General features: G+C 36.7%; 1 protein-coding gene across 19 annotated transcripts in view; it reads left to right on the top strand.

Annotated features, from left to right (window-relative positions):
* The window catches only part of ADAM22 (ADAM metallopeptidase domain 22), a gene marked incomplete at its 3' end in the record, with an annotated part of 241,995 nt that overhangs the window by 200,847 nt on the left and 29,027 nt on the right, over positions 1-12,121 (top strand). For 18 of the 19 annotated variants that reach the window (XM_082471705.1, XM_082471709.1, XM_082471696.1 and 15 more), the window contains exons 23-25: positions 2,220-2,388; positions 6,010-6,124; positions 8,531-8,621. In XM_082471705.1, the coding sequence (XP_082327831.1) occupies positions 2,220-2,388; positions 6,010-6,124; positions 8,531-8,621 (375 nt within the window). The other variant, XM_082471704.1, reaches the window with a different exon arrangement.

Here is a 12,121-nt window from a genome sequence, read left to right as displayed (position 1 = left end):
GGAAGAGAGAGAAACAAACAACAGAAAATACAGCAACCAGCTCTCAACATTTATGAGAGATAAGACATTTCTGTCATGAAACAAGAATAGAGTGCGATTTTTAAAAATGAGGAACATTAAGAAAAGAAAAGAAAGGCTGTTGGAAATTAAAAACACGATGGCAGAAATTAAACTCAATAGTTGAAATTATCTCCCAGAAAATAGGGCATAGAGGCAAAGAAAGGGAACATAGAGCAAAGCTCACCATTTTGGAATAGAAATAATAAAGAACAGAGAAAACAGCAGGGAGGAAATTAGCAATTAGTACCTCCAAGAGCATTATCTAGAACTGCTGGACTTGAATTTCCATATTGCCAGGCTCACCAAGTGCAAGGTGCAATGAGCGAAATTAGAGACACATCAAAACTTATCGTTAGGAAATTTCAGAACCTTAGGACAAAGAAACAGATCCCAACTGTTTCCAGAGAGGAAAGAAAGAAAGGATCAGGCATTAGAATGGTTTAGGGTCTATCAACAAGAGCCCTGGGATCCAGAAGACAATGGAGAAAATGATTTCCAAACTGGAATTCTGTACCCAGGCAAAATATGAATCAAGTGTGAGGGTAGAAAATAAAGTCACATTTAAATATGCAAGTTTCCCCCGAGTTTACTCCTGTATGTCCTTTCTCAGGAAGCTATTAGAAATTGTGCTCCACCAAAATGAAGAAGTAAACTAAGAAAGAAACACAGGGAATTTAGGAAACAAGATACTCACCATGGAGAGAGATATGACAATCCTCCAATGAATCGTGAGGGGAAATCCAAGATGTCCAGCTCTGAGCCATTTACAGGAGCCAACCAAATCAGATAGGAGCAGAGAAAACTTCAGGTGGAAACTCCAGGAGAGATTATTTCAGGAAGGTGAACTGATGTTCAGGCACATCTTAAGTGGAGATTTTGACAGCAGAATTGGACTAATTTTGAGGTAGTGATACTTCAACAAACAAATAAGAGACTTGGCTAATCTGAGGGAAAACAAAAAGTTGTACAAGGAAAAGAAAGGGGTTTAATTATGGCGTACTATATCACTCAACTAAATAACATTTACATAATCATAATAATGCACAATTTGTTATTGATTTAACTATCGATCAACAAAATATGTGATGGAAGGTAGGGGAGAGATGAATTCTCAAATTCCATAGAGGGAAGTCAATTGATAATACTTAAAATGGAAAAATTAAAAATAGTGATGCAAACTCATTATTTAAAGACAGGTACATAAAAAACAAATGAGTCAATTAAGAGTAGAAACTGGTTTCCTTCAGAGAGGGATATACGGAGCAGTAGGGGGCAGTGGATCGCTTTATTGCATTTTAAAAACCAAACTGTCTCTTAAAACTATGTGCATGCATAATTTTGGTAAAAATAAAAAGAATGGAGATTTTTATAGTAGCACTGACATGGTACCAGATGAATAAATTGATTATGAATATACATTTTCAGTTCCCATCCTGTTTATTTAATTAATTTATTTTTATCCTGTTTATTTTTTATTCCTGCATAATATGTGGGCTTGCTATTTTAAATAGCTGTTGCAGTAGTATAGTCTTCTCAAATATACAGTTGATCCTTGAACAACATTGGTTTGAACTATGAGGGTCCACTTTTATGTGGATTTTTTTTTCAATAAATATATGCTGCAGCACTACACAACTCCCCATGGGTTGAATCTGTGGACATGGAACTTGGATTTCCGACTGCGGGGAGGGGTGGCACCCCGAACCCCCACGTTGTTCAAAGGTCAGCTGTAATTTGTTAATAGAACAATCTTTTTTGGGAAATGTAAACCCAAACCAAAAATTCTCATCCTTGTTTGAAATATATTTGACACCTTGAAACCTACTTATTTATCAAGTCAAATGCTAGTAATAATGGCTTACTTGACTTGTACATGATAGCCAAGGCAAAATGATAAAGCCATTTCAATTCAGGCCCTTGTTATAATAATTATGTTTAAATTCTAAGATATATCAATATCTCTGAAAGGAATTAGATCAAAAGGTTCAATTGCTGTCTCCATTTAGAGGTTGAAAATGTCTATGCTACTGTTTTTTATTAGATAATAAAGAGAAAATAGAGAAAGTGATACTGCCTACTTTTAAGTTTTTAAGCATGTTCTCAAGATGAATGTGAATTCACGGAATCCCATTTTCTTTTTGCTCTCAATTTATTTTTAGTGGTGGGCATGTTAAGCTTGATGAAGATGTAGACCTTGGCTACGTGGAAGATGGGACACCTTGTGGTCCCCAGATGATGTGCTTAGAACACAGGTGTCTTCCTGTGGCTTCCTTCAACTTTAGTACTTGTTTAAGCACTAAAGAAGGCACTGTTTGTTCAGGAAATGGAGTAAGTATTCAGTACCTCACCATGGGGAACTATTCAGTCCTTTTATATCACAGAAACAGACAAGACCCTAAACTGCTTATTTCTGTAATAATCGAAAACATGCTTGTCCATGTTTCTCTAGCTGGTATGTAAACTGTCATGGGGTCATAGTCATTTGAATATTTCTGCCGTGTAATCTGTGAAAGCCTGGGAAAAAGAAAAAATTTAATGTTCCTAACCAAATTCTTCCATCTTCCTCTCCTATTAGGTTAAATTGATCTTTAATATAATGCTAGTTTTCTACAAGTGACTTAGGAGACAAATTTTAACAAACTATAATGGGATAAAAAAGGGAGTGCAAAGCAGGGGCAATGGCCACAATATTTAACAACTGGTATGATCCAGGCACTGACCGGTTAGAACAGACCATAAATAACTACCTTGGCCACAACAGTAGGTACAAGCTGAGGATAACTTCTAGAAATAGAAGCAGAATAATGAAGGAAATGTTTCTCAGAAATAAATGGAAAGAATGGTGGTATTTAAAAGACCAAATTCTATACTTTAAGTCATATATCTGATAATGTAGGTCCTATATAAGTAAGTTTATAGGTTAAATAAACATGCTCTATTAGTGATTCCAGTTTTGACATTTTCAGTTAGGAATTCATACACTAACAAAAACTTCTTGGTTCTTTTTCTTTTGGCATATGCTTTGATTTTCTTTTTATTCTCCTTCTGGATTCTTTGCTTAAACTGGTTATACTATCCAGTTGAGGTAAAGGACCCCTGTCCTGGAATTGTAAGCCTTCAATCGTGGTCATTCCATGTATATCCCTAAGGGATATGCCAAGAATTTCCTTAGAGAGGTATTAGTAATTGTTACTTTTTGCCAAAGGATAGGGATTCTGATGGCACAGGAGGATAGAGAAGGCGTATAGTAAGTAGTTCTGCTCCTATAACGGGATCTGCTAAGTCTTCTTTCCTTTTTCCTTAATAATTAAGAGGATGCTAGGGAGAGATGCTTTTTGGGGCGATGGGAGAAAATAATAATGGAATTCTTTCTTGATCATTATGCTAATGAATAACTGTATCTTATTGATCTAGAAGTCCTGAGTGTGAAACACAGTTGTGTTAATTAACTATTTGTTTAAGGAATGAGTAAATGAGTGATAGTTACAAGTAAATCAGGTGGCAAATAGCATCCAATAATTTTTAATAATTATGTATAATTATTATAAAGGTTATATTCTATGTATTTTTAATATAACTCTGTATATGTGACAGAAATTAAAATGAGAAATACAGTAGATATTCTCTATATAGTGTACATCATGTAGGTTAAGAGTATGGGCTTGGAATCAGTCTGAGTTTGAATCCCAGCTCTACTCCTTACTAACTGGGTGAGATTGGGCAAACTACTTAGCCTCTCTGTGACTCACTTTCTTCCTCTGTAAAATGTGAATACTAATATTGCCTAGTTTACAGGATTGTTGTGAAGAATAAATGAATTAACACCTGTAACTTATACGTAATACTTAAAACAATCCTTGTGACATAGTGAGTGTTCAATAATGTTAGCTATGACTGGGTTTATTATGATCATCGTACATCGGTATCACTGTTCTTGTCACTATGTCACTGGTGCTGTTGTATGATATGGAAACATACTTGGAGAAACCAGTTGAGCTGGTTATGGTCTGTTGAAAAGATAGTGGTGAGGGGCTTCCCTGGTGGCGCAGTGGTTGAGAATCTGCCTGCCAATGCAGGGGACACGGGTTCGAGCCCTGGTCTGGGAAGATCCCACATGCCGCGGGAGCAACTGGGCCTGTGAGCCACAACTACTGAGCCTGCGCGTCTGGAGCCTGTGCTCCGCAACAAAAGAGGCCGCGATAGTGAGAGGCCCGCGCACCGCGATGAAGAGTGGCCCCCACTTGCCACAACTAGAGAAAGCCCTCGCACAGAAACGAAGACCCAACACAGCCATAAATAAATAAATTAAAAAAAAAAAAAAGAGAAAAGATAGTGGTGAAGTGGGGTCTCAAACCCAGGCCTTTTTTTTTCTTCCTGCATGTTTGTTAATCTGCAGAAATTTGCTAATCTGAATTAATTTGAAATCTGCACTTTGTTAATCATATTTTATAGTTACATTTAGATCTGCATGTATGTTGTCTTCTGGCAAATTCAAGTAGACAAAAGACAAACCTATCCAGTCAAAATCTGTCTCCTGAAGCACTTCTCTGATCTTAACTCTAACTGAATTCTCTCCTACTTCCCACTCCTTTCAAAGTTGCTTTGAATCAGGATCTTAGGTATAGATTCTGTTTCCTGGATATATAAATGAAGACATTATTTTTTTTTTAAACACTATTTTATTTATTTATTTTATTCATTTATGGCTGTGTTGGGTCTTTGTTTCTGTGCGAGGGCTTTCTCTAGTTGTGGCAAGCGGGGGCCACTCTTCATTGCGGTGCGCGGGGCCTCTCATTATCGCGGCCTCTCTTGTTGCGGAGCACAGGCTCCAGACGCGCAGGCTCAGTAATTGTGGCTCATGGGCCTAGTTGCTCCGTGGCATGTGGGATCTTCCCAGACCAGGGCTCAAACCCGTGTCTCCTGCATTGGCAGGCAGATTCTCAACCACTGCGCCACCAGGGAAGCCCCCATGAAGACATTATTGTCTGATAATTTTTAAAAATTTGGTGCTATTTTATGTGAATTTTTTTCCTAGGCTCTGTTTGAGGGAATTCTCAGTTTCCATGACCCTGAGGTAGCTAATCTCTGAAGCTTGGGTTGAGGTGCCCAGGTTACGGTTTTGTGAAGCTTTCTTCTCAGACCACTGCAAAGCCTCAGGCCTCCCCTCTTCTTTGTCAGATTTCTCTTTATCGCATCTGCTTCCTAAAAGATGAATAAAATTTTGGTATAAAGATCCTTTCTTTAGAAGAAAGAAAACTTTAGGGACTTCCCTGGTGGTGCAGTGGTTAAGAATACGCCTGCTAGTGCAGGGGACACAGGTTCAAGCCCTGGTCCGGGAAAATCCCACATGCCGTGGAGCAACTAAGCCCATGCACCACAACTGCTGAGCCCACACGCTGCAACTACTGAAGCCCATGCGCCTAGAGCCTGTGCTCCACAACAAGAGAAGCCACCGCAATGAGAAGCCCACACACCACAACAAGGAGCAGCCCCTGCTCGCCGCAACTAGAGAAAGCCTGCGCGCAGCAACGAAGGCCCAACGCAGCCAAAAATAAATAAATAAATTTATTAAAAAAAAGCAGAAGAAGAAGAAAGAAAGCTTTGTATTGGATAACTGACAAATGATTATAATTCTGCTTAGTTTTTTAAATCTCCCTCATAAAATTTGAGTTAATGAAATTCAAACCAATCATTTCATTGATTTTTGTTTTAGACGTATAAATTCATTCCTCTGTTAAAATTCACTGTTCCCTCTGGGTCAGCTGTTGATCTCTAGAAAATATTTTTTTAAGTACTTGAGTAAGATATAAAGTAGTAGTAGGAAGAAAGTACCAATAAATTTTCAGTCCCATCAAATTCTAGGCATATAATAATTAGAAATTAATGTTTATTTTTCATGCCTCTGCACCAGAGACTTGGCATTGACTCTAGATTGATTTTGGATTTCAGGTTTGCAGTAATGAGCTGAAGTGTGTGTGTAACAGACACTGGGTAGGTGAGGACTGCAGCACTTACTTCCCTTACAATGATGATGCAAAGGCTGGCATTACTCTGTCTGGCAATGGTAGGTACTTAATTTGGTCCCATTATGTTGTCTTTATGCACAAGGAAGGAGAAAACTGCCCTTCTGAAAGTTTCATTTCGATTATTTTTATATAACTCAAATATAAGTTAAATCCACACAATAATGAATTACAATATATACTTGGGGCCCACATTATGAAACTGATTGTTTCCATTAACTTGTAATGTTATGAAATATGGAATATAACTTAGTCTACTGATTTAGCTGGATCTTATTCTATATCAGACGGAGATTTTCCAAGTATTGTACTCATTTGGCACTAACAACAAACCCTACCATTTCTTTTAAATGAAGAAAGTAGTCAAAATTCTTAAGTGTCTGATTTTATATTTTATATATTTTATATGTTTATATATTGGGACTGAATAAATGAGGAAAAATTGGAATTGATTTTAAAATATTTTGTTGACTTTAATATTCTTTCTTAAAGAACCTCATCTATATTCAACTCCAGTTCTGTAGCCTGAACTGTAGGTAATTCTAGAAGTAGTAACCTTGGCCAAGGTGCCTGGAAGGGGTTCGACATGGATAACAAAACAACGGGTGCAGTTCTAAAAGCTAGAGTGGCCCAAATGGAGAAGTAGAAATTAAATGCAGATAGATACCTTGGAGATGAATGTCCCCTTTTAAACTATTTTTATCATTTCGTTATTGAGTATTTTTCTGCATAAAATAATGCTGAAATCCTGACGTCCATTCACCTCCAAAGAATGAGAAAATGATTATTTTCATTCTAATCATCCATACAGGTTAAACATCTTAGCCAATGTGACTTTAATAATGAAACTCACAGAATGATTAGGGTTTTGGCATCCTCAGTCTTAGCAATAGTAGTGTGGTTCCAGCAGTTAATACAGAGATGAAGCTATTCACGTCCGTGGATTTAAGTAACTCGTCAAAAGTCATACCATTGCTTAGAAGTAATCAGGACTAGCATTCAGGTTTATTGATCCCTGTTAAATCCCTGGAAGGAAAGGAAGGGTAGACAGACAGGCTAGGTCTTAGAGTAGGAAAATCCCAATGTCCCGGGGTGCATCTGTACCCACCCATCCCACAGAAGACCTGGGCAGAGTGGAGTTGGCCAGTCTCCTAGATGCCCGAGCAATGCTATCCCCCGTGACTACTGAGGGCTCCCAGGTAGAGATGCTGCCATTTCTGTCATGGGGAATTGGAATCTGCTCCAGTCACCCATGATTACTGACCTTTGATGTCCAGAAGGACTCCTCAGGAGTGCAGCAGACAAGGAGATAGCTGAGCTGCTCTGGGTGAGAGCCCTGCAATTTAACACGGGGTATAAGTCATTATCAGCAAAACTGGTCTCCCGGTATCAGAGCCAGGCCTTTTCTGCTCTTGGGCTCTCACTTGCACTTGTTGTCCAGGCCTTTGACTCACTGGGCCGCTCTCACTGCTGTCATCCCTTAAGGATTGCAACGCAGCCTGCCTGACAGTGGATGCTGCCAGACACAACAGTGCCATTGCCCAGTCCTGAGCTCCAGCCCTGCCCTGGCCTCCTGTCAGTCTGGTGTAGCCTCGCTCTCACACCTCACCAGCACCAACCTCCAGCTCACCAGACTCTATCTTACCTTTGGTTTTTCCTTCTCTAGGATGCCACAGCCATTACTGTCAAGACTGGGAACTACAGTCTTCTATCATCTACACCACCTGAGCACTGATTCTGTTCATCTGTAGGCATGTTTTCCCCCTTTAGAAGCTTATATTTACGTAGACAAAATATCACACAAAATAAGGACCTTACACTGGTTGTCAAAATGGAGTGATAGGAACAGTAACATTTCTAGAATTTCTGAGAAAGAGGTCAGGGTCAAAAAGAACATGGATTTCTAAATATTCCTCCCCAGAGGATGCTATGCTATATGGTGATACAGTAGTATCACCCCTCCTTTCTTCCCTTTATCTTTACTCTTCTTTCTTTTAGTTCAATGACCTCATTATAGTTTCCAGAAAAATACATGGAAAATAAAACTGTGCAAAATGCACTTGGACAAGAATTAACAGGGAACATACAGAACTAACTATTTATTTTAAAAAAACAATTGATATGGATTGCTAAGTTATGGTCGATTTTTCTTCCCTTGAAAAATACCTACTTTTAATTTCAAGGTATATATGAATATCAGATCATTGTCATACACCTGAAAGTAATATAATGTTATGTGTCAATTATATCTGAATAAATAAATAAAATTTGAAAAAAAAAAGTTCTCTAAAATTAAAACTGTATAAAGAAAAAAATACCCACTTTTTAAAACAAATAATGCTATTAGTGTGATGATTACAGATCTGGAGAATAAAGTTCCTGAAAGAATTTTATATCAAAATTTCAATTATATACACTGATCTTCATTGTTTCTTTTTTCCCCCCAGGTGTTGCTGGTACCAATATTATAATAGGCATAATTGCTGGCACCATTTTAGTGCTGGCCCTCATATTAGGAATAACTGCATGGGGCTATAAGTAAGTGAAATGGCTCAGTATGTTACTGTCAAACTATACTTTAAAATATTTATCCAAACGAATGAAACATCTAGAAAGTTTTGTATCATTGGATAAATATACCTTCAGTGAAAATAAGTCTGGCTCAATATTCAATCAATGATTATTCTTGGCATGATTAGAGGTAATAATAATTTATCATTTTTTAGATTTTGAGATAACTCCCTTCTATTCTAAAAATACTGAGTATTTCTTAAAACCATTGCATGAAGTAAAATCAGTCTAAATCGTGTCTCATACAAAGGCAGTGTTGGTTTGCTCTTTAGTGATGCAAGTTCTCTTGACTTAAACCCATTCCCCCAAATCTAGGCAAGATAGTGAATTAGAGAGCATAGCGCTTTAATAACAAAGGTCCTATCAACAAGAACAACCGCAGGATCTGCTCCTGAGTGCTTTCACTGTGGCCATGCATCCTGCAAAGAGCAAAACCTCTCCTCTCCACAACCAGTATGAAGGAGGCATTGTTATTTGTTACATATGTGGGTGTTTTTGTGTGAAGAAAAAACGCTTCAGAGATGTAATTTGTTAAAATTGAAATTCAACTATAAGTTACAACTTTTAGAAACCTAATTCTTTTTTTTTTTTTTTAGTAATTTGCTTTATTTTAATGAATTGTTTCTGATTATCCCTGCTTGTGTTTTTTTGTTTTTTTGTTTTTAATCAGTCATCAATTTTATACACATCAGTGTATACATGTCAATCCCAATCACCCAATTCAGCAAACCACCACCCCCACCCCACCGCGGTTTTCCCCCCTTTGTGTCCATATGTTTGTTCTCTACATCTGTGTCTCAACTTCTGCCCTGCAAACCGGTTCATCTGTACCATTAGAAACCTAACTCTTAAGCTTCAAAGTTCAACTTACAATTTTTTGGTTCTATTTATAAACTTGAAAAAGTTACACGTTTTATAACTTTTGAATATTGGATTCCCCTTAGCTAGGCATTTAGCTAAGTAAATGACTTCACACATTCCAAACTTATTTGTATACTTAATATGTTCATTTCCCTTTTTAAGTACTTCAGTCTTATGATGTGAAAAATTTCCTTAGTATTCCACTAACTTATTTATGTTTAATAAAGTAAAACTTAAATGTGACGAACCTTAAGTTTTTTAAATATTTCAAGTTAAAATCATACTCCTACTGATCTCTGAAATGTTGTATCAGGTCCCCAGGCTTAGGGTGTTTCTCCATTTGGAAAGAAGTCCAGCAAATTTTGCTAGACTTTCTGCGTATTAGCCCATTTTATAGTTTGTTTTTTTTTTTTAATTCATAGATCAAATTTGGCTTACTAAAAGACTTGGGAATTAGACTTTTTTAGACTTTAAAATTACCCCAAACCTTTCAATAGACTAGGCATTATATAATCATTTGTTGCTGTTGTTGTTATTATTATTATTCCCTGACATGGTTTTAAGCCAACTGAATTAAAAGAAACCTCCTTAAAAGTGTTCATGGCTCTTGCTTGTTGTGAGATCAAAACCCAGAAAGTTTCTTTGGCTGAAAGGAGAGGGCAATTAGTTGACTGCCAGGATAAACTTTGTATGTTAGAAGTATTAAAATGCAGAAAGACATTTGTGCAAGGTTGTATTAATGAATAGCACAGACAGCAGGGTAAAGTTTAGCGTAACGTAGTTAACGTGGCATAGCATAGCGAAGGAGAGCACAGCATAGTGGTAATGCTTTGCCCTAATTAAATGGGTACCTAGCTCTGTACCAGCTCATAGATACTTAGTACCTATGTGCCTTTTCAATGTGCAGTTCGTTAGGCACATTGCATACTTACATTTGCACAGGCTGATTTCAGCATAGCATTTGGAGTATAAAATTACATGTCTGAAAGAAAGGCTTTTCTGTATATATATTGTTTGAGCTCTTCTCACACCTCAGGTGAATTAGACCCATCTTGGAGTCACACTATTTCCTTGACTTCCCTGATGCAAGACTTATGTAGTAATTGCCATCACAACCTTGCTGTTTTGAAGTAGTTCAGCGGTTTCATTTGGTCATGTGAGAGGGAAAGCAAAATTGTTAGTTCTGTGGTGTGTGATTTTCTGCCACCTACTGATGCAAATTGATATTTCGTGTTTACAATTTTGGAAAACATTACCCTTTCAGAAATATGAAACCTAAAATCTACTCCTACTGCTAATGAAATTACCTGTGTCTGTTTGTTTTAATGATTAGAATGAAAAGTACTTCTTTCTGTATATCATTTCTTAGTTTTATGAAATTTAAGTGGTTTCACTTTTTTCATTTCTGAATGTATGTACTTTGCAGATTATTAAGGAAAAAGACAAATCTTGTTCATACCACAGTATTCTCTTCGTAAATAATTTGAACCTGACTGATGAAAGTTTTAATGTTACTAAATTTATTCAGAATATGTGTAAAAATAGAATAAGGATGTAGAAATTTTAATACAGGAATTAAATTCATGAATATGCTGTTTCACATATTCTATTTCAAATTCCAAAATGAATTTAGGACCTGAGAACTCATTTTTTCATTAATCCTTCCAATTAAACTTTCTACCCCTTCTCCAAGACTTGGGGGAATGGCAGGAATAGGAAATGAGGAATACTCATTTGGAACTGGTGGACCGCTCAGGTAATCAGATTGAGAGAATAAAAAGTAAAACATGTTGAATGGAAACATTTTGGCTTATTTTTCTCTTCTATCTTATGGTTTCAGGAATGAAAAATGTTAAGTATCAAATTGGCACTATTACTCTCATGAACTCATTATTAAATGAGATAGTGCATGGAATAGATTGGCAGGTGAAAGTGCTACATATGAAATCCATGTGGAAACCTTAGCCTTGATCTTGGAGGAAGGAGCCTACTGTTCAGTTGCTTGACCTTCCCACACATCTTCGAAATATTAACACCTAATTAGGTCATGATAGAAAGTTTTAAATGGACTTTTTTGATTTAAAAGTTAAAAATCATTGGCACCTCACTACCACACTCTCTAGAACACATTTTTGTTTCAGAATGGTTTATTCCGAAACTAATGCAATTTTATTTTAGGAGATGGCCAAATAAAAAACAGAGACTTTGAACAAAGTGTTTCCAATGTAGCTTTCAGTGAAGCTTCAGTGAATAAGTAGTGATGACTTGGGAGGTCCATAACTGCTGTGAATTCTATTATTATTCTTGTGTATGATAAATTAGTTACCTGTTTAGCTGTTATGATAACTAATTTATCATACACAAAATGTTCTTGTGTCCAGTTATGTTTTCCTATTTGAAATTCTTAGGAAGAGCTTAATTTGGGGTATGTATTCGAAAAAGAATGATTATAATTTTTATTTGTATGAAAACATAGCTAATATATATAAGTAACTTGACTAATTTCCTTATTTAAATCAATGTACATGTCTGAAAACCTGTATTTGAAATAGGGTTGACTTTAGGACATTACTAAATGTTTAATATACAATTGACATTGAGGAAAC

This window comes from Balaenoptera physalus (genome assembly GCF_965194825.1).
Source record: "Balaenoptera physalus genome assembly, chromosome: 8".
Classification (NCBI taxonomy): Eukaryota; Metazoa; Chordata; class Mammalia; order Artiodactyla; family Balaenopteridae; genus Balaenoptera; species Balaenoptera physalus.
The sequence above is the reverse complement of the archived record's forward strand: the minus strand, read 5'-3'. Positions and strand labels throughout refer to the sequence as shown.